Source organism: Bathycoccus prasinos, assembly GCF_002220235.1.
Source record: "Bathycoccus prasinos genomic : Chromosome_13".
NCBI classification, from domain to species: Eukaryota; Viridiplantae; Chlorophyta; class Mamiellophyceae; order Mamiellales; family Bathycoccaceae; genus Bathycoccus; species Bathycoccus prasinos.
Window position 1 is genome coordinate 279613 of NC_023996.1, and position 21390 is coordinate 301002.

The 21390-nt window shown below is 47.9% G+C and overlaps 11 protein-coding genes across 11 annotated transcripts; 7 read left to right on the forward strand and 4 right to left on the reverse strand.

The window, feature by feature from the left end:
• Positions 1-85: 85 nt before the first annotated feature.
• Bathy13g01110 (predicted protein) lies at positions 86-2911 on the reverse strand (the record flags this gene model as incomplete). The annotated part of the gene is made up of 1 exon (XM_007509348.1): positions 86-2911. One exon carries the CDS (start codon positions 2909-2911, stop codon positions 86-88), a length of 2826 nt encoding a protein of 941 aa, XP_007509410.1.
• A 125-nt stretch (positions 2912-3036) lies between these two features.
• On the forward strand, positions 3037-3279 carry Bathy13g01120 (unknown protein; the record flags this gene model as incomplete). Its single annotated transcript, XM_007509578.1, has 1 exon — positions 3037-3279. One exon carries the CDS (start codon positions 3037-3039, stop codon positions 3277-3279), a length of 243 nt encoding a protein of 80 aa, XP_007509640.1.
• A 755-nt stretch (positions 3280-4034) lies between these two features.
• Positions 4035-5771, forward strand: Bathy13g01130 (Ca2+:Cation antiporter family; the record flags this gene model as incomplete). Its single annotated transcript, XM_007509507.1, has 1 exon — positions 4035-5771. The coding sequence occupies one exon, from the start codon at positions 4035-4037 to the stop codon at positions 5769-5771; it is 1737 nt and encodes a 578-aa protein (XP_007509569.1).
• Positions 5772-5859: 88 nt separating this feature from the next.
• Positions 5860-7626, reverse strand: Bathy13g01140 (predicted protein; the record flags this gene model as incomplete). Its single annotated transcript, XM_007509541.1, has 1 exon — positions 5860-7626. One exon carries the CDS (start codon positions 7624-7626, stop codon positions 5860-5862), a length of 1767 nt encoding a protein of 588 aa, XP_007509603.1.
• Positions 7627-8015: 389 nt separating this feature from the next.
• Positions 8016-8735, forward strand: Bathy13g01150 (unknown protein; the record flags this gene model as incomplete). The annotated part of the gene is made up of 1 exon (XM_007509561.1): positions 8016-8735. One exon carries the CDS (start codon positions 8016-8018, stop codon positions 8733-8735), a length of 720 nt encoding a protein of 239 aa, XP_007509623.1.
• Positions 8736-8877: 142 nt separating this feature from the next.
• Positions 8878-11145, reverse strand: Bathy13g01160 (predicted protein; the record flags this gene model as incomplete). Its single annotated transcript, XM_007509589.1, has 2 exons — positions 8878-10736; positions 10836-11145. 2 exons carry the CDS (start codon positions 11143-11145, stop codon positions 8878-8880), a joined length of 2169 nt encoding a protein of 722 aa, XP_007509651.1.
• Positions 11146-11582: 437 nt separating this feature from the next.
• On the forward strand, positions 11583-12586 carry Bathy13g01170 (unknown protein; the record flags this gene model as incomplete). The annotated part of the gene is made up of 2 exons (XM_007509355.1): positions 11583-11604; positions 11850-12586. 2 exons carry the CDS (start codon positions 11583-11585, stop codon positions 12584-12586), a joined length of 759 nt encoding a protein of 252 aa, XP_007509417.1.
• Positions 12587-12931: 345 nt separating this feature from the next.
• Bathy13g01180 (60S ribosomal protein L38) lies at positions 12932-13582 on the forward strand (the record flags this gene model as incomplete). The annotated part of the gene is made up of 1 exon (XM_007509522.1): positions 12932-13582. One exon carries the CDS (start codon positions 12932-12934, stop codon positions 13580-13582), a length of 651 nt encoding a protein of 216 aa, XP_007509584.1.
• Positions 13583-14135: 553 nt separating this feature from the next.
• Positions 14136-15599, reverse strand: Bathy13g01190 (predicted protein; the record flags this gene model as incomplete). The annotated part of the gene is made up of 1 exon (XM_007509408.1): positions 14136-15599. One exon carries the CDS (start codon positions 15597-15599, stop codon positions 14136-14138), a length of 1464 nt encoding a protein of 487 aa, XP_007509470.1.
• Positions 15600-15977: 378 nt separating this feature from the next.
• Positions 15978-18707, forward strand: Bathy13g01200 (exostosin-like glycosyltransferase; the record flags this gene model as incomplete). Its single annotated transcript, XM_007509555.1, has 1 exon — positions 15978-18707. The coding sequence occupies one exon, from the start codon at positions 15978-15980 to the stop codon at positions 18705-18707; it is 2730 nt and encodes a 909-aa protein (XP_007509617.1).
• Positions 18708-18894: 187 nt separating this feature from the next.
• Positions 18895-21339, forward strand: Bathy13g01210 (predicted protein; the record flags this gene model as incomplete). Its single annotated transcript, XM_007509438.1, has 1 exon — positions 18895-21339. The coding sequence occupies one exon, from the start codon at positions 18895-18897 to the stop codon at positions 21337-21339; it is 2445 nt and encodes an 814-aa protein (XP_007509500.1).
• Between the last annotated feature and the right edge of the window lie 51 nt (positions 21340-21390).

Below are 21390 nucleotides of genomic sequence, written 5' to 3' on the forward strand. Positions count from 1 at the left end.
ACGAAAAGAGACGGGGGTGTATATTCATTCATTCTTCTTCTTCTAATAATAAGTAGTTACAATTTCTCTCTCTCTCTCTCTCTTTCTAAGTGAACTTGTTTTGAATCAATCTGTGAACGTGACAGAGAAACTCTACGTAAGACATTCCCGCAACGCTTCTATCTTCGATTAAGCGGTTATAAAACAACGTCTCCATGGCGTCGTTTCGCTTCAAGATGCGCATGCGCAAATATCCAGATCGAGCTTTACGCATGGAGTTGATGAAGGCGTTCATGCGTTTATTTCTTTCGTTTGGTAAGTTTGGCGGAAGCATGGATCGTCGAGCGTCGAGTTGGTCTACGGTGTCTACACCAAAGACTTCTTTTAACCGGTCTTGCGGGTAGTTTCGTCCGACCCAAACGAGCATCTCGCCGCCGTCTTCGAGAAGGTATAAGCCATCGCCGTCGAGTTTTTCAGCGGAGAGCCATTGACACGGTGGAAATGGCGGAAAGGAATCGGTAATGCTCGCCGCCTGGTCACCATCGTCGTGCCTCTGCTTTTGGTTCGCTTGGAATCCATCGTCCTCTAAGATGAAGTGCAACGGAAACAGTCGCGGATATACCGAAGGCGTCGTTTCAGACGGATCGCTCTTTAGCATCCTAAAAAGCCAGTTCGCGCGATCGTCCGCCGAAGCTTCTGATCGCAAGCCGTTCGATTTGTACATGCCAATTGTGTACAGTGGTAAAGTCTTCAACGCTTCAGGTAAAATGAGTTGCCCGGAGGCGTTGTTGGAGGCGCAGTATTTACGATAAGCGTAAAGGGAAGACACGCATTGCGCCAAAGCGGCATCTTTTGCGGCTGCAATCGTGTGTTTCCCACCCAAAAGTGTATTCGCAGCTTTCCGAACCATGAAGCAAGTTTGCGCATCTAAGTCTGCGTTTCTAAATAACGTGCCGAGAACAGATGTCACCGGTAACGCGAGCGTATGGACACGAATTCTGCGCTCTCCAGTCATCGTCGTATACAACAAGGCGCACTGTACGTACGCTTCCGCTCCGTCTACTAACTTGTCTTCGTATCTTAAGTTGACCATGATTGATTTCTCCCCATCCAAAACTGGCAAATCAACATCCGTCGGCGTGCGTTTGCAGAAATATCCGCCGTATTCGGCGACGCCTAAACCTTGAGAAGCTCTAACCCGCATCACCGCTTCCATGCCTTGTGGTCGCAAAAAGTTCCATCGCACATCGTTCAGCAACTGCGCAAAATCTAACTGCACGTTAAAGTTCGGGTATCTATACAATGTGCCACCAGTTGTTCTCGTCAAAACGCCTAAAGTTGCCAAATCTACAGGTTGCGAACCGCACACGAAAATGTCGATGCCGATTTGATATTCTGCAGCTTCCGTTGCGCAATCTTGATAGCATTTCTCCGCCGGTTTCATAATTTTCAGAGGTTCTTTTTCTACATTTCCAGAGTGCGTACGCACTTCCAGTTTTCCCCATCCACCCGAACACATCGATCCGAGAAAGAGCATAACTTTCCCTCCCTTATACTTCAAAGCGTCGATGGCAGATTTGATAGCCGCGCCGCTCGCTACCGCCGATGGACGCGAATTCGCAAACATCTCTGGAATTTGTTTCAATAAAGTCTTAAGTGTTTCTTTGTTCTTGTTCAAATTCACGAGTAGATCTTTCGGCAGAGGCGCATAGGGATCGTCCACGTCTGGAACGATGAGCATTTTCGGCGTTTTTGTCGCGCCGTTTGACGTCGTCGGCTTTTCATTCTCCTGATTTTCGTTGCTTGCGTTGTTGTTCTCATCGTCTCCGCGAATGGCGTAAAAGTGCACGGTACCATCGAACGTCGCAATCCCCACGCTCGCGGTGTCGCCGCCTTGAATGTTATCCAAAGTTCTAGAGATGACTTCACACGCCGATACCGTCACGCCGCTTTGGACCGCCGACGGACTCGCATCGATAACAAAGAAGTAGCTTGGTCGCATTGGCGCTCGAACCATGTACTCTTCTGGAGCCATATATTCTACGCTTCCACGGCATAACTCTGGACGTTGCATCCAATCTTGCCTTTTCCCGTCAGATCCTAAAGCGCACGCGTATTCGCGAGGACACTCACTCAAGTGAGCGCAAAAATTGCACGCAAATCGGAAATGATCCACCCATCGCATTCCTGGGTTCACGTACGCTTTACATCGCAAACATCTCACCGGACCCATTCCTCCGTTATCTACGATCGGAACTTGCACCTCGTCGTTTTTTAAAGTCGCCAAAGGATTGACAAACACCGCCAACGGCATCCCGGACGTTTGTAACAAATCAGATTGATTCGGAATCGTGCTCGTGGTCGATCGAATGAACCTTGGATTCGCGTTCCCAACATCTCTCGCCATAAAATTCGAAGTCGCTCCTGGTGGGTGCATCGGAGCACCCGTTTGTGGGTTTCTAGTATCAAAAATAGTTCGATCCGCGTGCGAGTCGTGCCGCGGTCTCGGAATCTGCGAAGGATCGATTTTAGAAGCCGCAGACTGTGGTGTTGGCTGCGGACCGTACCGCTGAAACCCTTGATTTAAGCTGTGCGGTGCTTGTGGAGGATTATACCCGCTACTCGGCATCCCTTGCTGATAATGTTGCTGCTGTTGTTGCGGTTGTCCTCCTCCGTACTGCGGTTGTTGTTGTTGCGGAGCGCTGCTCGTTGTCCCGGGATACTGCGGATACGTCCTCGCACCAACACCACCAACATTCTCTTGCTGTTGCGGTGTTTGTTGATACCCTTGTTGCGTCGTTGTTTGCGGCGTTGGGTTTGGGTATCTGCTGCTTCCTTGCGATATACCTCCTCCCATCGCCGCTGGAGGAGCGGATTGAAAATTCTGTTGTTGTTGTTGTTGTTGTTGTTGTAAAGGTGGTTGACCACCCATCCCCGACGGAGGATATTGCGCCTGCCCGGGCGGCTGCTGAGGATACGACGAGAAAGACGAAGCCGGCGGTTGTTGCTGCTGCTGCGCTCCTCCTCGAAACCCGGTATTCGTCGAAGTCGACGACGATGTTGGTGGAGGAGGCGTCCCACCGAAATGGACTCTCGGAGGTGCCTGCGGATGCGCGTGTAAAGGAGAATTATTATTTTGCAAATTCATCCCCGTCGGAGGCGCAGAAGAGGGATACCCGGCTGTTGCGGATGATCCCGGTGGAGGCGCAGGAGCCGGAGCGTTATGTTGTTGTTGTTGCTGATACCCTCCGTTGTGCATCGGTGGTCCCGGTTGGTGATACTGATGAGACGAAGGATTAGGTGGATTCATACTTACTACTAATTCGGATCTCTTCTTTTTCTTTTTGTGTCCGTTTAATATTTTTTTTTGTAAAGTTTCGAGTTTCAAAACACCAAAAAAGAGAGGAGCGTTTTTGTCCCCCTCTTCACATACTTTTTTTGTATCTCTTTCTTGTCTCTGTCATCCCACATTTCAATCACACACACACACAAGAGACTTCTAACCACGCTTTCTTTCCTCTCTCTCTCTCTCTGTATACGGGTAGTAGTTTTCAATAACCGTAAAGTCCGTTTTATTATATAAGAGCGTCGTTTGAAGAATAAAAGAGAGAAAGAAAGAGAGAGAAAGTAGTACTCTCGCTGTTGCAGCTGGTCGATTTCTCTTTCTTTTTTGTAGACGAAGAGGAATTCACCAAGAAAAGGCAGAGGAGAGAGAAAAAATAATATTCCTTCCTAAAAATAGCATCACATTTAATCCTTTCTGTTGTGGTTGTTGTTGTTCTAAAAAATGGCGGCAGGAAGAAGAGCGACGACGACGACGATGAGAATACCGAACGCGAGAAGAGCGCGTTCGAGACTGTCGCAGAGCACGAAGGAGCGGTTGAGGTACGTTTAGTATGAGCACATGGATTCGAATTTTTTCAATCGTCATCACCCGTTCGTCAAACGGTCTTTTTCTCCTTTTTTCTTTCAAGGAAGGGGTCGGGGTAAATAGTATTCGTGTCGCGTACTCATTAACACGCGCACTCTCTCTCTCTTTCTCTGATAACAACAGAATGCGCGCTTTCCTGTGCGGTTTCGCTTTGTTCGCGCTTTTAGCGACGCTCTCGGCGGTCTTCTCGTCGTCGTCCTCCTCCTCCTCATCGTCTTCATTTGACTTGGTGTCAAAATCGGCGACGACGACAACCGATATGGGTGGAGGAGGACGACGACTGTTGTCCGCAGGTGGCGGCGAATGCAAACCAACGAAAGATTGGGAGAAAGTTGGAGGATTAATCGGGTATTTTGTCGGCGTTTTGTATTTATTCTTGGGGATAGCGATAGTCTGCGACGACTATTTTGTCGCGTCGTTGGAGGCGATATCGGAAGCGTTGGGCTTGTCCGACGACGTCGCCGGGGCGACATTCATGGCAGCGGGGTCGTCTGCACCGGAACTTGCGAGTTCGTTGATGTCGTTGGTGAATGCGAACGCGTCGTCGTCTATTGGCGTCGGTACGATTGTCGGGAGCGCGATATTTAACATTTTGATAATCATCGGGATAACGACGATTTCTGTCGGCGACACCTTGATTTTAGATTGGAAACCTTTGGTAAGAGATTGTACGTTTTACGGTGCCGCGGTGGTTGGGATTGCGACGACGTTTTCAGGAGGCCGGGTTGATTGGTGGGAAGGTGGGATCTACGTCGGTTTGTACGGCCTTTACATTTTGTTCATGACGTATAACGAATTTTTCATGCGCAAAATGGATTTGTTGTGGCCGGAGCGAGCAAAGACGCTCATGGAGTTGAACAAAAGTCTACAAGCAGAAATAGAAGCGAGCCAAGCGGAAACCGGAGAAGCACCGAGCGACGGAGGCGAAGGGCGACCGAGCGAAGAGGGAGCAACGCCGAACATATCGGCGATTCTCGCGGCGAAAGCGGCGGCAAACGTCTGGAGAAAAAAGACGAAAACGTATCGCGACAAAATTCGCGAAGAGACTGGAAAAGATCCAGACGATCGCGTCGGTGTTAGTATCAGCTCGAGCTATATTTCGAAGAGTGCGATTCGTAAGATGCGATCAGACGCGCTTTTGGTTGAACATGTTCTGAAGATGCGCGAAAAGAACGGGTTGTCCTCCACCGGCGACCGTTCGACAAACGTCGCGTCGGTACTCTCCATTGAAGACGCCAGAGAAGAAGAGGAACTGTCCTTCGCGCTCCCGGAGAACAAGAAACAAATTCCGATGTATTTGTTATCCATGCCTTGGTATTGCGTCTTTGCATTATGCATTCCAAACTGCCAGAAAGAAAAGTGGAAAACATGGTATCCGATGTCGTTTCTCATGTCCATCGTTTTTATCGGATTCATCACGCACTTTATGGTTGATTGGTGCACTAGAATCGGTTGCATTTTGAAGATTCCTCCAGTCGTCATGGGAACGACTGTTTTAGCTGCGGGAACTTCAATTCCAGATGCTTTGAGTTCAATTGCGGTCGCGAAAGATGGCTTGGCGAACATGGCGGTTGCAAACGCCGTCGGATCGAACGTGTTTGATATTTGGCTCGGATTGGGATTGCCGTGGCTTTGCTATTTATCGTGGCAAACGCCAAATTATTTGATCGTAACGACGAACGAGTTGATCCCAAGCACGCTTATTTTAGCCGGGGTTTTGTTTATTTATTTCGGATCAGTGGCGGCGAGTGGGTTCACGCTATCGCCAAAGATTGGATGGGTATACATCGGGTTGTATGTGTTATACGCCATCTACAACATCGTGTGCGTGTGGATATTAGACATATACAAAATAGAGTAGGTGATTGTGAGATTGAGCGAAAGAAAAAAAGCGCGAATATATATGCTATTATTGAAAGTGTCTAATGTAATCTAAAATCTATTTGCGTCTATCTCTTCGCGTTCAATCGGGCGCTGATTTCTTGCGCGCGTTTTGCGGCGCGTTCTGCCGCCGTCATAAGTTTTCCAGGTTGGTCTGGTTTCATCCTTTTTTGCGCTCGAGCGCGCTCTAATAATATCTCCTCTTCAGTTTTTCCCTCCAAGACTTTCTGCATTTCGATTTGATGTCGAACGTTCGGATTGGAATATATCGGTTTACTCTTTTCTGCCGCTAATATCTCTTGCGCTCGCGCTCTTTCTCTTTCCTCTCGCACTCTCTCTCTTTCCTCTCGCACTCTGTCTCTTTCCTCTCTCATTTGATTTCTCGCGCGTTCTTTCTCCTCTCTTTCTTTTTCCTTCTTTTTCTGCTCTTGTTCCAAAGCCAACTGTTGCTGAGGTCCGTAATGAATGACAACATTCGTGGTCGTCCCGATTAACCTCGATTGCTTCGAAAATTCAACTTTTAAACTTCTGCCGCCTATTTCCATGCCGTTTAATCCTTTCGCCGTCCTTGCCTGTTCGTGCGACAAGAACTCAACGAACGCGTACGTCTTACCTTCACCTCCCATTTTGGTTGCAACTACAGTTCCTACGTGCGACATGAGCTGAACTAACGCATCTTGATTCATCGCTATCGATAAATTTGCCACGTGGACAGTTCTCTTGTCGTCTTTATCATTTTCCACGGAGATACCTCCGCCGATATCAAATGACGTCGGGCCATCGATACCAGTCGAAGGAGCGTGCGCATCGTTTTGAGCAGCATTCGAAGTATTCGCATTCACATTCGTCTTAAAGTCACCTATGTTGCTGCGTTCCCTTTCATTTTCACCGATTCCGTTATGAAGATGCGCTCCTCCCGTATCTTCAGAATAGACCGGAAACGGCGACCCTTCAATCTTAAACCGTCCGTTATTCTTCGGATTTCTTTGCTCGTTGAACACCACGTCCACATATACGTTGTACGTTCCTCTCTCCAACGGTCGATACTCTCCGTAATACACCAAGGACTTCCCATCCATAACCTTCAACTCGAAAGTATCAAACTCTTCCTTCGCGGCGTTCTCTTTCGTCGTCGAAGCTAACAAAACGCGTCCTTCCACCGTCATCTTTCCGCATTTCTTCATCATCTCCACTTCCTCTTTTGTCGGTTTTGTCAGCGCGTTTCCCATCTCGTCTCGCATTTGCACGTATACTTTCGCCGTTTCGTTCTTCTTACATCCGCTCACCAACGTTCCCGTGGCGGTACACTTCAACGGGTCGATCAATCCGTACGGCGATTGCAATCGAATCGGATTCGGTGGTGGATTTTTCAATTTTATAGCTTCCGACGACGACGGTAGCATTTTCCCTCGCTCTTCGTCTTCCTTCTCGTCTCCGTTCCTCAACCCAAGTGTCTTCTTTTTGTCGTAATTCGCGAACGTGGCTAAAAACGCCTCTCTCGCCGTCAGTGCTAACTTCTCCTCCTCTTTCTCCGTTTGGGTGATGATTTTCTCGTCGTCGTCAGCTTTGACGATAAACGTCGATATCGCTCTTTGCTCGTGCTGCTCACGCTGAATCGTATTATTACCCATCGTCGCGTTCGGAGGAGGCGGAACGTTGACGACGTTTACTCCTATTTCTTCTTTCACTTCTTCTTTCGTCTCATCAGTTTGACGAATAAATGAAGGAGGAGGAGGTACCTCTCGAAGAGGAGGAGCGGCGGCTAACGCGGCCGCAAACACCGCGTCCACTTCCTCCTTGGCTATCTCGCCAGCGTCAGAAGCTGCCGGGGCCATTTCCGTCGTTGTCGTCTTCTTTCGATTCACTAATTTTCTCGAGAGTTGATTTTTGCAGTTTTGTGTCCCCCACTTTTTTTTTTTAGTAGAGTTGTTGGAAAAAGAGGGACTCCAACACACACACAACACATGCGCGCATAAAACGACACGCTTTCGCTTTGTAAAAGCTGCTCGCGCTGCTCATCGTGAGAAGAAGAAAAGAAGAGAAGACAAAACGATACACACACGCACGCACGAAGTATACGTCTCAAAAAACGCACAGCATTATGTCTTCTTCTTCTTCTTCTTCTTCTTCGAGTAAAAATACTAATGTTGGAAGAACAGCGTTCCGTCGGAACATCGAACCTACGGAAACCTTAGCCGGGTTGTGCATTAAATACAACATCGCCATGGCGGACATCCATCGAGCGAACAACGGAACGTTGGTGAACGAAAACACCGCGCACGCGAAAGGGTGGGTGATGATTCCGTATTTCGATCGAGACGGGAAGAAAATAAATAATGATTCCGAAACGAAACCATCTACTTCGTCCTCGTCGGAAAAAGCTATCGATAAGTTGAGGAGACATTATTCGCTTCCCGGAACGCCGGAAAAAGGGACGACGACAAAAACGAACACGAACACAGCCAAGGACGACGACGACGAGAAAGAAGCTCATAAAAAAGAAATTGAAGTGATTGATACGATACGATACGAATACAAACCGGCGGAGAAGAAAGGAGAGTATGGGAAAAGCGAGACGAAAACGAGAAAGAAAGAGAGAGAGAAAGAGAACGATGTGAATAGTAATAGTAACGATGCGTCTCAAAAAAGTCAGCACGCGACCGTAGCGAATGGGTATGGTCCGAGTAGTATGTTTGCGAGAGATAAACCTCTGTTTACGCCGCACAAGGAGAAACCTGCGGCGGCGGCGGAAGCGATTACCATGGAAGGTACGGGAATACGAGCCGCGATGAAATATAAGTCGAAGACGTTGTTTTCAAAGTTGAAATCGAAAGCGCTTCACTTGACGGCGGATTTGAGGGAAGAGAAAAGAGCGGCTTCGCCAAATTTTCGGGAGAGTTTGAACGATATTCGCGGGCCGCCGCCGAAAGGGAAAGGCGATTAGAAGTAGAAAGAAAAAAGCGATAGCACCGCGTAGAAGAATAACGTAAAGTTTTATTATTAGTTGCGCAGATACAAAATTAAAACAGTTCCAGAATAAGTATACATGTATACATGCGAGCTTTTTATCATAAAAAAATATATTCTCATCGGGTCCACCAAATCATGCGAGACCCGCCGGATGCGTGTCCTCCTCCATTTTCTTTTTGTCGCGGCGGCGATAAAGCTTCAAAGTCACCGAGTGGATCTGGGAGGTTCAAATCGTCTTCGCCCAGATTCGGGAAATAGCTCGAGCAAAACTGCGAGACGGCTTTTTCCATCTGCCAAATTGGCGACCACAAACCGCCACCACCGCCGCCGCCACCGTTCGTAGTTTTATTATCACCATTAGCATTATTATTATTAGTATCATGAGCAGTGTAGGTGTCAACGTTGCTATTGTTTAGCGCTGGAGCGACAGCAATATTGGCAGCAGGTTGCTGCCCTTCTCCGTGATCACTCACCGCGGGAGACACTTGATACGAGTTCGTCTTACTGTTGTCGTACACGTCTGCTTCGTACAGTCTCGAGAAAGAGTTGTTTTTTCCAAGAGCGCCGCTCCCTTGCTGCGGCGGCATTGACGGTGGAACGAGGCTTCGCGCCTTCTTCCTTTCGCGCGCGAGTTCTTTCAATCGCTGGGTCTTTTCGTTCATTTCGCGAACTTTCTGCGCGGCAATCGCGGAAGCTTCTTCGTGTCGCATACCTTTTAAGATGGCTTCGCAATACGTCTCGGCGGCTAAAGCCTCCGAAGACGTGAGTTTACTCTTCTTACTTTTCTTCTTGGAAATTTTACCACCAGATGCGGTTGAACAAGACAAAATTTTGTTCGCTTTCTTCGCATCTTTGAAGGATGTCTTGGCGCCCTTGGGAGACTGCAACGGATTGTTGTGCACTTCTCTCTTGGAAAAAGCGTGCAAAACGGTCTCTTCGCGGCTAAGCGCGCTTCCAGATTCATCCTTGTCCAGTAACATGCCTTGTTCTTCAATGAACGGTAGCAGTCCTCGCCTGGACTTTGCAATCGCCTTGAAATCTTTCTTGCCAAACTTTTCAGGCGTCGCGTCAATGTTCACAACGTCGACGTCTTCTTCTTCCTCCATCGCCGCCGATGAGAATCGTTCTTTCTTTCTTGCGCACTTTGGGGACTGTTGATAAACGAGCGGACCTGGATCTTCGACTTTCTTCGTTTCGTTCTCTTCCTCGTCTTCACCTTCTTCTCCTTCGTCGTCGTTTCGTTCGTTGTCACTTTCAAACGGCTGCGCCGCGTTTGTACCACCGACTTGCTTCTTCTCCTTCTTCTTCTTCTTCTTCCCTTCGTTGCATTCGTCCGGTGAAAGCATTTGTCGAAACTCGCAAAAATCTTTCGCGCCGGTGAACACGTTGCTCACTATTCCGGTCAATCGCGGCGAGGTCAAGAATCCGGTAATCCCACCACTTCCACCTCCTCCTCCTCCTCCAAAGTATCCGTGATTGGTACTCACCTCGATATTCTTTGGGCGCTGTTGTTTCTTCGTCGCGCTACCGGTAACTGCCGTCGTCCCGAACCGTGCCTGAGTCTTGATGTTCTCACCCCCGCCGCCGTGCGGATTTCCGGTATCGTCGAAATACGAGCCTTCCGCTTTATCCCAATACCCCGGCGATAACGGCGCTTCCTCCATGGAGAAGATTGCCGCCGCCATCTCTCCGTCGCTTCTCTTCTTACTACTATCATCTCTATTATTGTTATTCTCATTAGTATTCCCGTCTTCTCTCTTCTCGTTATTTTCTTCTTCTCTTCTCGCGAGTTTCGGCGAGAGCGCTCTCAACGCCGCCACCAGCGGGTGCGGCGGCGGTCGATCATTTCCTCCATCATTTCCTCCATCATCATCATCATCGTCGTGGTAAAACTTCCTCGCCGCTTTCGGTGCTTTAATCTTCTTGTAGCAACCACCCACACCTCCTAAAGATGATATCGATCCCGGCGGACGTCCTGTTCGAAGAAGAGAAAAATGTAGTTTTCAACCGCCAGGACAGAAATGCGAAAGCAGTCAAATATTTTTATACGAAACGAAGACAAAAAATCAAAGACGAACAACTGCCATGCGGGCGAGAATGGGTTGATTCTTACCTTTACTCTTCTTCTTTTCCACCTTGTTGGGTGTGCCGATGATATCTTTCTGCTGCTGTGACTTGTTTTTCTGCTGACTGAGCAATAACAAGCTCGGTTTCTCGTGATTGTGCTGGTTTTCGTACTTCGCGAGTCCGTTTTCCACTTGCTTCCTGGCTGGACAATCCGGTTTCGTGCATCGGTAGTAACTTCTCGGGAACGAGGCCGATTTGATGTTCTTCTGACCGTATTTCCGCCACTTGAATCCGTCTTTGATGTCGTGTTTGATCATACTTTATTATTATTATTATTAGTGTTGATGATCGCAACACTACTTTTATTCCTTCTCTCTTTCTCTCTCTCTCGCGTTTGAAACCCAAGAAGAGCACAGCGCGCGCGAGGAAGACGATCGGATGGGAGATGGGAGATGCGGTGTGTTCGAGAAGAGAAAGAAAACGACCAACAAACGCGACGGACGAAGAGAGAGAAGAGGAGAAAAAAGTGTCGCAAAAATCTGGAAATCTGGAAAACGAACCGACGCAGGTTCTTCTTTTTGCATTTTTTTCCTCCTCTTTCTTCTGCTTGGTGTTGTCCTCTCCCTCTGAAGGTCTGCTCTTTTTGAAGAAGGCACGATTTTGAGTTTTTTTGTTGTTGTTTTGTGCATCAAACACACTCGTTTGCGAGATATAAAAACACCTCGACGCTTTGTTGCAATTACCATAATAATTAATGGGCGTTTTAAGAGTCAAAGGTAAAGATTTGATCGCGTTTCGTCGCTGAAACTTTCTCTTTCTCCCGATCCGAAAGATCGCGGCGCGCTCGTTCTCGTTCTCGTTCTCTCTCTCTCTCTCAGAAGAGAAGAAGAAGAATGCATTCGATCGTGGAAAGAATATCTCTCTCGTCGTTCCTGTTTTGAAATTTCATCGTATTCACACTTCTTCTCTCGTTCTTCTCAAATACTACTACTCAAACCATAATCAACATTAAAAACATCAGTGTTGGAGCTGGAAACTCCGGCTTCGGACACGCAGAACACGAAATTTTGCGCGGTGAAAGTGGAAATACGAGACCCGGTAAATAAAGATGCGCCTCGTCAAAAACGAAAAACGGAGATGAAGGAAGTGTTCGACCACCGCATCGACTTCGCGGACGCGTTTGAGTTTTCCATCGACGAGGAGAAAAACGAGGAATTGAGAATTTTATTGTTTAAACAAAAGACGAGTTCGTTTATTGGCGGGAAGAAAGCGGTGGCGAACGCGGCGTTTCACGTGAAGCAAATCGTGTTGAACTGCGAGATGTTAAACGGAGAAATCGACAAGAGTTTCAACTTGTTCAATCGAGACGGAAACGCGGTTGGTGGGCAAGTGAGGTTAATTCTGACGTATTATCCGGATAAAAAGACCCCAGAGAGAACTGGTAGAGATGGAAAAGGCGCGATTCCGGATTACAACGACAAGGAGTATTCCAAGGAAGAGGAAGCGGCGGCGAAGAAGATTCAAACTTCGTTTAGAAAGAAAAACAAAGCGAAGAACGGACAATCCGGAGGAGGTCTGGGTGGAAAAGCGAAACTCCTCTTGGGTGGATTGATCTCCTACGGCCTTTTGGCGTTCGTCCACAACAACCAAGAGGAAGAAAAAGCGAAAAAAGATCCAAAGTATAAGAAGAAAACGTTGAACGAAAAGCTCTTCGAAAAGAAGAGCGCGCCAGCAAACAAAAACGGTAAGAAGAAGTAAAAGATAACAACATGCGAAGAATAACAACAACAACAACAACGATATTAATAATATTACTTCGACGACGATGACGACGGACGACGACAATGGTGTTCCAACGATGAGAGAGAACAGGCTTCCTTTCGATCTAATAAATGAGGCGCGCGTGTATACATTCATATTTTTTTTTCACTCACTGTTCTTTCAGTCTTTCCTGCTGCTCATAATTTTTTCATCTCGCACCCTTCACCCCTCAGTTTTTAACGCTCACCACAAGTAATTTCATAAACATCATGGTAAGTTTTATTCCCTCGTGTTGTTTTCTCGTCGTCGTCGTCGTGTTATGGAGGTCACATCGCGCGCAGAATGCGGAGTGTGGTGCAATTCATGCCGCGTTTAGCTTCCAAGAATATCGCTCGCGCGAGAGGGAATAGGCGCGATTTATTATTAAGCGCCTTTTTTCCGAAGAAGGGCGCGAAATCGGGTGTCTCGCGGCGGACAGCGAGAGCCGCCGCGCAGGAAGGATCGCGCCGATTAGTATTGAGCTTTTATAACGGCTCGCATGCTTCAAAGAAGAAGACTTTCTCGATACGAACGAAGCGTGAATCGCGTCGCGTGTCCTTCGCGAGGATCGATTTCGAGTTTAGGATTTTTTGCGCGAAGCCCTGTTGGGGGACGACGACGACGAAGTCGATTTTCTCCTCCTGGACCGAGACTCTTTTCTCGAACTCGCTTATAGAAGTATTCATTTCGCTGACCTACTCCACCTCCTCTCTCTTTCTCTCTCTCTGTTTATCATCACAATTTCAGCCGAAACAAATTGCTGATATCAAAGATTTTCTTTTGAAAGCGCGACGCAAGGACGCCAAGTCGGTGAAAATCAAGAAAACCGGTTCCGTCACAAAGTTCAAAGTTCGCTGCTCCAAATACTTGTACACGTTGAGAGTGCAAGACCAAGACAAAGCGACGCGATTAAAACAATCCTTACCGCCGGGAATCAACATCATCGACATCTAATGCGTTGAACGTTGGATTTCAAATTATTATTATTGATAGTTGTGGGTGGTTTAGGTAGGTTATAGTTCGTAGTAACGATGAGGAAAAGCTTTGCAATAAAAATATTTTCTTCCTTTTCATATTCATTACAACAAGACAGTCTATGTCTTCCCATCGTATTCTGCGCGTCCTAATCGCACTATTTGTGCCGTTCTTCGCGGCGCTGTTAGCATCCGCACAGTCGGACGAAGAACGTCCTAAAATCAAGCATGCGGAACGTCTGCTCTCCAGACTCGATCCCGACGGCGAACTGTTACGGCGAGCAAGCGACTTGACGAGGCAAACAGTCTCGGGAGCTCAAACTCTGTTACCTGAAGCCACGGAAAATTTCCGAGAACGCATACTTCAATGGGCGCGTAAACCGAATATCGCTGAAATATTACGAAATCCTCCCAGTGAGTCCCAAGGTTTTACCTTCGAGCGTTTATCGCGAAAAGTGAACCAGAACCTCGATGAAAGACTTCGGAGACACGCGACGAGTGATAACAGCTTGTAATACACAATGTTTTAAAATTTACATGTTCAACGTTTGCTCTAACAGCTCTCTCTCTAAAATAAGCATCAACTGCTTCAACCACTGCTCCTCTCGCGCGACTTGCTCGGCGTATTCCGAAGGGTCACCGAAGAGCCATTTTGACATGTCTGGAGCTGTATTCGGAGTTCCGTCGACTTCGATTGCCACCGCGGATGGTTTCCCGCCTTTTTGTAATCGTTCGAATTCCTCGTCCCGCCAGGTTTGGTATTTTTGGAGCTGTTCGTACGCTTCTTTGTATCGTTGCGAGTGATACAATAAGATACCGTAATCTCTGATGTTCTCCGGTTCGGCCACGAGCGCTAAACGTTCAGTCGCTCGGATGGCCATTTCCAAGTCGCCGAAGGGTCTTCCCGTCGGTTGAATGATCCCAACACCTTTCACCGCGGTTTGCATTCTATCTTCGTTCCCGAACACGGCCGCTTTCAAAGCCAATTCAATGCCCGTATCTCTGCGATCGTCCCAAGTCCACGGCCAAAACGCCCTTTTCAGCGCTCTTAATTGCATTTGGATACTCATTTTAGGCGTACACCACCTCGCGTCGGCGGGTATGCCGAGATTGTGGTAATCGTCCTTGGTGATACCCCACGGCGTGCGCGGTAGAACATCCGGATCTAAACCTCTCGAGCTGGATATCAAAACGTACGCTTCGTCTTTCAAAATCTCTCTCGCTCGTAAAATCTGTACGCACCCCATATACAACGCCGCTAAACTCGCTGGGATGCCTACTTTTTGCGCAATGACGTTGTGAAAATACGTTCTGTACGGACTAAACGCCTCCATCCACCCGACTGGAGGCCTGTACTGATGTTCTTCGTACAAATACCTTTCCAACGCTTTTAAAACCATCCTATCGTCGTACTGACCGTTGAAATACGCGATATCCCGCATCTCAAACTCGTCCATCAACTTTCTCAACCTTTTCACGTACGCCTCCTGCGGAAGACACACCGATGTCCTCGATTTAAACGCGTCATCTTCCACCGCGATGAACAAAGACGCTAAAACAGCGTCGCAATCGAGCATCTCTGTGCTATTCTCGCACTTTTGCATCTCGTCTAACAAACCAGCTCGCGAGGCTCGGACGAACGGTTCCCACGTCTCTTTCGCCGTGGACACTTTGCCGAAATCACCTTGTACGAACGCTTTTTGCGCTCGCAACTCTTCCTCGGAATACTCCGTAAATTTTCGATTGGTTCCCGAGCGACCGGCTTTGGAAAACTGTCCTTCTTTTTCTTCGCGATTGCTGTTGTTACCGTCGTTATTGTCCTCGTTCTGTCGTGCCATCGTCCTCGTTTTTCTTCTGCTTCTATATCGGTTCTGAAGATGATGATTTTGATGATGATTCTGTTTTTTCTGCGTTAAAAGCGCAGCAACAAAAACGCCGCCGCTGCTGCTGCTCGACAAAGACGACGACGCGCACGAAGAGGACGTCGAGGCCTGCATTGTTTCTCTCTCTCTCTTTCTGTGTGTGTGTCTGCGCGCGTAAATCAAGCGCACTAAATGTTGTGTGAGTTTTTGCAGAAATTCAGAAGTTTTATCCACTTTTTCCATCGCACTTAATTGGGCGGTTGCCACACAAACGCTCTCGTTTCCGACGCACGAAGAAAACTTCAGAACTTTTCTCGTTGTCTCTCGTGAAGATGATGATGACGACGACGACGAATAAGACTTCTCGGTAAACGACGAAAGAGGACGGAGGAAATGCAATTTCCACGCGGGGGAGTGGGGTTTCTTCAGCAGCAACAGCAACAACAACAGCGTTTGGAACAATCATCATCGCGCATTAAAGAGGACAAAAACGTCGGGAATCGAAAACGAGCGATGTTGAACGCTTTCGTCGTCTCGTTGACGGTGGTTTTTGTGATTTTGTTCGAGGAGATATCGGTGGTGGCGATGAAAATTCGTCGTTTTTCGAGAAATTCCTTTTCTTCGTCCGCGTATGTAAAACGAACTTTTCGGGAAGAGAACGAAGAGGAGGAGCGAATTCCTCCGCCTTCGGGTGTTGAGCATTTGCAACCAACGACGAGTGAAAAGGAGGAGGAGGAGATAGTACTACTCACCGAGAAAACATCAGCAGAAGAAGAAAAAGAAGAAGAAGAAGAGAATAACGAGGACGACGATGATGACATCGACAGAAACGACGAGGACAAAATGAATGGCGTAAAGAGTAACGGCGGCGTGTACGCGCGTTCGTACGCCGAGTGGATGGTGCGCGAGCGAGGCAACGAAAAGCCAAGGAGTCAAAGGAGGAAACGCGCAACGAGTTCGTCAATTTTTGATTTGCGCGGAGACTGTCACGAAAAGTGTTTCAATGGCGGCAAGTGCGATTACTTTAGCGGCAAGTGCGATTGTCCAGTTGGGTTCAAAGGCTCGAGTTGTGAAGATGAAGAGCAGACGTTCCCGTGCAGCGACGGATTAGAGTTGCGGTGCTCTCACGCGTGCGACGCGACGAGAGGTTTGTGCGTGTGTGGAGAAGGCGCGAGACATCCCCAGAGAGTTTTGCATCAGTGGCCATTTTGTAGTCCAGATATGTCAAAGTATGGAAAAGAAGACTGGTGGAAAGGAAATGGAGATGTAGGGGACGAGTACATTGTAAATAGGAACAGTAAAAAGTTGGAAGAGTTAAAATTGGGTAGAAAAGAGTGGGGAGGATTGCCGACGTTTGCGATGGTGTTCGGCAGAGAAAATCCGAGCGCGACGAGTTTGAAAGTAGAAGCGCCGTTTCTCGAGCGCGCGCGAGAGGGTATTTACGATGATAGCGACGAAACAGAGCAAGGAAAGATAACGAAAGGGAGAGAGATCGCAAAGGAACTCCCGTCGTGGTGCGACGCAGACTCTATTCGAACGTTTGATCCAATTCGAGAGAAAGACGAGAATCTCAACGTGCATCCTCAAGCCGTGAGAAGCTTTCGAGATTGCATCAGTAAATGTCCAGGAAGCAGGTACGGCAAAGCGTGCGAAAAAATAATACCGACTTGGTGTCCAAATCAATGCAGTGGAAATGGCGAGTGCGATGATGGTTTCTGTAAATGTAAGAAGGAGTTTTGGGGCGCAGACTGTTCGCTTACGGTGCCAAACAGCGTGAGTTTATCTTCATCGCGAATGATCGATTCCGTGAGATCCGTATACTCGAAACTTGAAAGTAAACGTCCCTTCATATACGTGTACGAAATGCCATCAAAGTTCACCTCACATTGGACGAAATACGTCAACAGAGGCGAATTTGTGTGCGGCGATCGATTTTACGAGAAACCAAACGACATCGACAACGACAACGACGACGACGCTTCTCCGCCGCCATTCCCAGAAAGACCGTCGAAGTGGTTTTATTCCTTGGAAAATACACTTCACGAATTCTTACTCAGGTCGGCACATCGTACAATCAATCCCGAGAACGCGGACGTATTTTTTATCCCGCAATACGGAACGTGCTATCGTTTAGCATACCAAACGCCTTCGCCGCAAGTTTCGCTGTCGCTGATCAAGACAAAGCCCGGCGATCGCTCGCATGCGGCAAATCTCTTTCTAGAACGAGTAACAGAGTACGTTCGAAATATTCCATTCAATGTCATCAACAACGAGAAAGGTGAGATACAGTCGTATTTCGATAGGAATGAAGGTCGAGATCACGCGGTAATCGCCGCGTACGATGAAGGCGCTGTGCACTTTCCTGACAGTATTGCCAATGCAATTTTCATCACGCATTGGGGAAATACAGGATATCCACGCAACAGTTCGCACACGGCTTACTCACCGGATAAATGGGATGAACTCGTCAAGCAAGGGGTTGTTACTGGTGCATGGCGCGCGTACAATCGGAATAAAGATATCGTCGCCCCTCCTTGGTCGCAGCCAAAGACTAACGAAGTCCGCGAACCCGCAGACGTGAATAGTTGGACACCAGCGACTCAAAGAACGACGTTTTGTTTCTTCAGCGGAAATCTTGGTTTGGAAAAACCATGGGGTGAAGACTACTCGCGCGGTTTACGTCAAAAAGTTGCGAGAAGATGGCAAAACGTCTACGGTTTCGATATTCTCTCACACACGGACGACTACTTGGGAAGAATACGCTCGTCCAAATTTTGCCTCGCACTTCCAGGAGATGGGTGGAGTGGAGGTCTTTCCGTTTATATTCGAAATGGCTGCATACCAGTCATCGTACAAGATGGCGTCGACATGCCTTGGGAAGGCACGTTCCTCGACTACTCGAAGTTTTCCATCCGCGTTCGCGAAGGAGACGTCGAAAACCGTCTCCAAAGCGTCCTCGAAACGGTTACACCGGAAGAGCTTCAAAACCTTCAAAACGGTCTCAAAAACGTCTGGCACTTCTTCTCGTACGACGTGCCTAAACAACCGGCATTTGGACCTCCGGATGAGAACTTTAAAGGTTCCTGGTCTCCTCCACCCGTCGATGAAGAAGAAGGAGACGAAAAAGGACCGACGCCTCGCGACGCCTTGGAGTCGCTCGTCCACGCGCTCCATTTCCGCGCGCATACGAATAGTAAGAAAGAAAGGTCATCGTCGTCTGCGTACGAGTACACGTACGCGTAGAGTAGATACTAATAGCGTGCATAATAGATGGTATTTAGATAGCGCATCGCGTTGTATAAAAAGTAGCAATTTTATTCCTTGTGACTCCTCAGGCACTCAAAAAAAGCTGTTGCCTCTGACTCGTTTTCACTGCATTTCTTTTTCTCGTCTTTCGCAACGAGAGACACGAATTGCACGCTTAAACAGCATGCAGACGACGACAAAAGATGTGGACGAGGACGACGACGACGAAAAGTTTAACGTGAAAAAGCTCGACACCGCGCTCGACGCCTCCCTTCATGGTCTTTCTCGCGTGAACAATCTTCGCTCACGGGAAACTCGTTTGGAACGGCAAACTGTTACGATTTATTGCGCGACATTCAACGTCGGCAATCAACCGATAAACGAAACGTTTTACACGGAATTTCTGAAGAAAAGCGAAGATTGCGATGTAGTTGTCGTCGCCGCGCAAGAAGCGTCGTACGGGTACTCGAGGAAAATCACGCAACCGGCAGACTTTGCGCGCTTGGCGGAGAAAAAAGTCGAAAACGATTCGATTGTGAACAAAAAAGAGAAAAAAACATTCTGGGGGTCCTCGAAAGCGACGAAGATGGTGGCGACGTTATCGGGAGGGATAACCGGTGGGGTCGCGACTGGACCGTTAGCACCGGTTGGGTTCGTGGTTGGAATGGTTGGAGGGTATTACGGAGGGAAGAAGATCGCGGAGGAGAGTAAATGTAAGCAGCACTGGTTCGCGAGCGTAGAGGCGTGTTTGAAATCGAAGAATACTAGGAGTAGTAACAAGTCGAGCGAATATAAGAAGAACGAGGACGGAGAGAATGACGACGAGAGCGAATACGTGCTCGTGCAAAGCGAAGTGTTGATGCAAATGCGATTGTCGGTGCACTGTAAAAAGTATCTAGAGAAAAACGTGAAAAGCATCCGAGTGGGCGTGAAAGCGACCGGCATGGGGAACGTAGTCGGGAATAAAGGAGGAATTATGGTGGAGATTCAATTTTACGGGGGCGAATCAATCGCATTTATAGGTTGTCACTTAGCCGCTCACGAGGAAAAGAAGTTCTACACGAGACGAATAGAGACGATTCGGTCGATTTTAGGATGCGCGTGGAGAGATAGAATCGAGAAGGCGTTTGGATGCGAAGGCAACGGCCAGAGTTGGGAACATTCGATTAAAGCAGTCGCTGAGGCTTCTGGTTTAATGAGTGGAGATAAGAATAGCAACAATAAGAGTAGTAATATTAGCAGCAACATCGACAATGCGCGACGCGAAGTAGACGAAGAAGAACAGAAGAAGCGAAGGAGATTGCCTCCAGATTTAGAGTTATTAGAATCGGCGACGCATACGTTTTTTATGGGAGACTTGAACTTTAGAATCGATCCTGGTCCAACTCAAGCGCACGAGACGGTACAAATCAACAGCGCGAGTGAAATGGTTGGAGCCGATGACGATGACGAAAATAGCGTTTGGAATTCGTGCTGGTCAAAGGCAGATATCGTCAAGGAGACGTCCGTAAACAGACGCGCAAAGCTTCCGGGAGAAATTGAAAGCGGGGACGAGGATTCTGAATCAGACAGTCAAGTGAACACGAGGAAGCAGCGGGAGAATGTTTCAACGGGAGGAACGTCGCAGTCGTCTCCATTCCACGTCGGATGGAAATTTATAGCGGAAACAATCAAACAGAAGAGTTGGGGAAGATTATGGATCGGCGACCAACTTTTGCACGCGCAACGGCAAGGCAAGTGCCTTTTTGGATTTCAAGAGTTACCTCTGCAGTTCCCACCTTCGTTCAAACGAGAAAAAGGTCGAAATGATTCGAATCCAATCGATGCTACTGAAGAGTATTATAGCAAAAAGCGTATCCCAAGTTATACCGATCGCGTGCTCATCAAATCTCTTCCTGGATTCGAGGCGACCAGGAAAGCGCATAAATACGAAGCATGCCACGGCGTGACGTCGAGCGATCATGCGCCCGTGTGTGCGACATTTTCTGTGAATCTTCTGCTCGGCACGTCCGAGCACGAAGACGCCAACGACGAGGTGCTCTCGGCACGACAAAAGGACGACGACGAATACTTTGCCATTCTGACTGTTGAAAAACTTCAACTAGAAACGCACGACGATAGATTGATTTTTGCCACCGAAGAGGAACAAAGCGCGTCGCTCTTGAAAGTACATCTCGAAAAACTTCGCACGAACGCTCTCGAAGTGGATGACTTTGAAACCGCGGAAGGAAGTCGTTGGTCTAACGCCAAAAGTATTTCAAACGTGGTGTTACTACCATCGAGATCGTTCGCAAAAGACGAAGGTGAAGACGAGGAAAATATTAGAGTTCGATCGCGCTCCTCGTGCGTATGGAATTCACGGACGCTGAGACGAATTGGAAACGACGCGCTCAATCCAGACGTTTTACCAGTGGTGAAGTTACCAAAAAAAAGAGCAGAGCTTCAAAACGCGCCGTATTACGTGATATTTACCGTCGTGAACGAAAATACAAACGCGAGAGTAGGAACTGCAATTATAAGCGTTCCCACGGACGGTAAGAGATTACCTTTCGAAGCCGATTGTACGTCTCGCGGACGAGTGGTTGGTAAGTTACGAGGAGAGTGGGCTATTGATTTGAAAGTGACGTAATGACAAATTAAAAGTGTGCGTATGCATGTATGGATGGATAGAAATACTTTA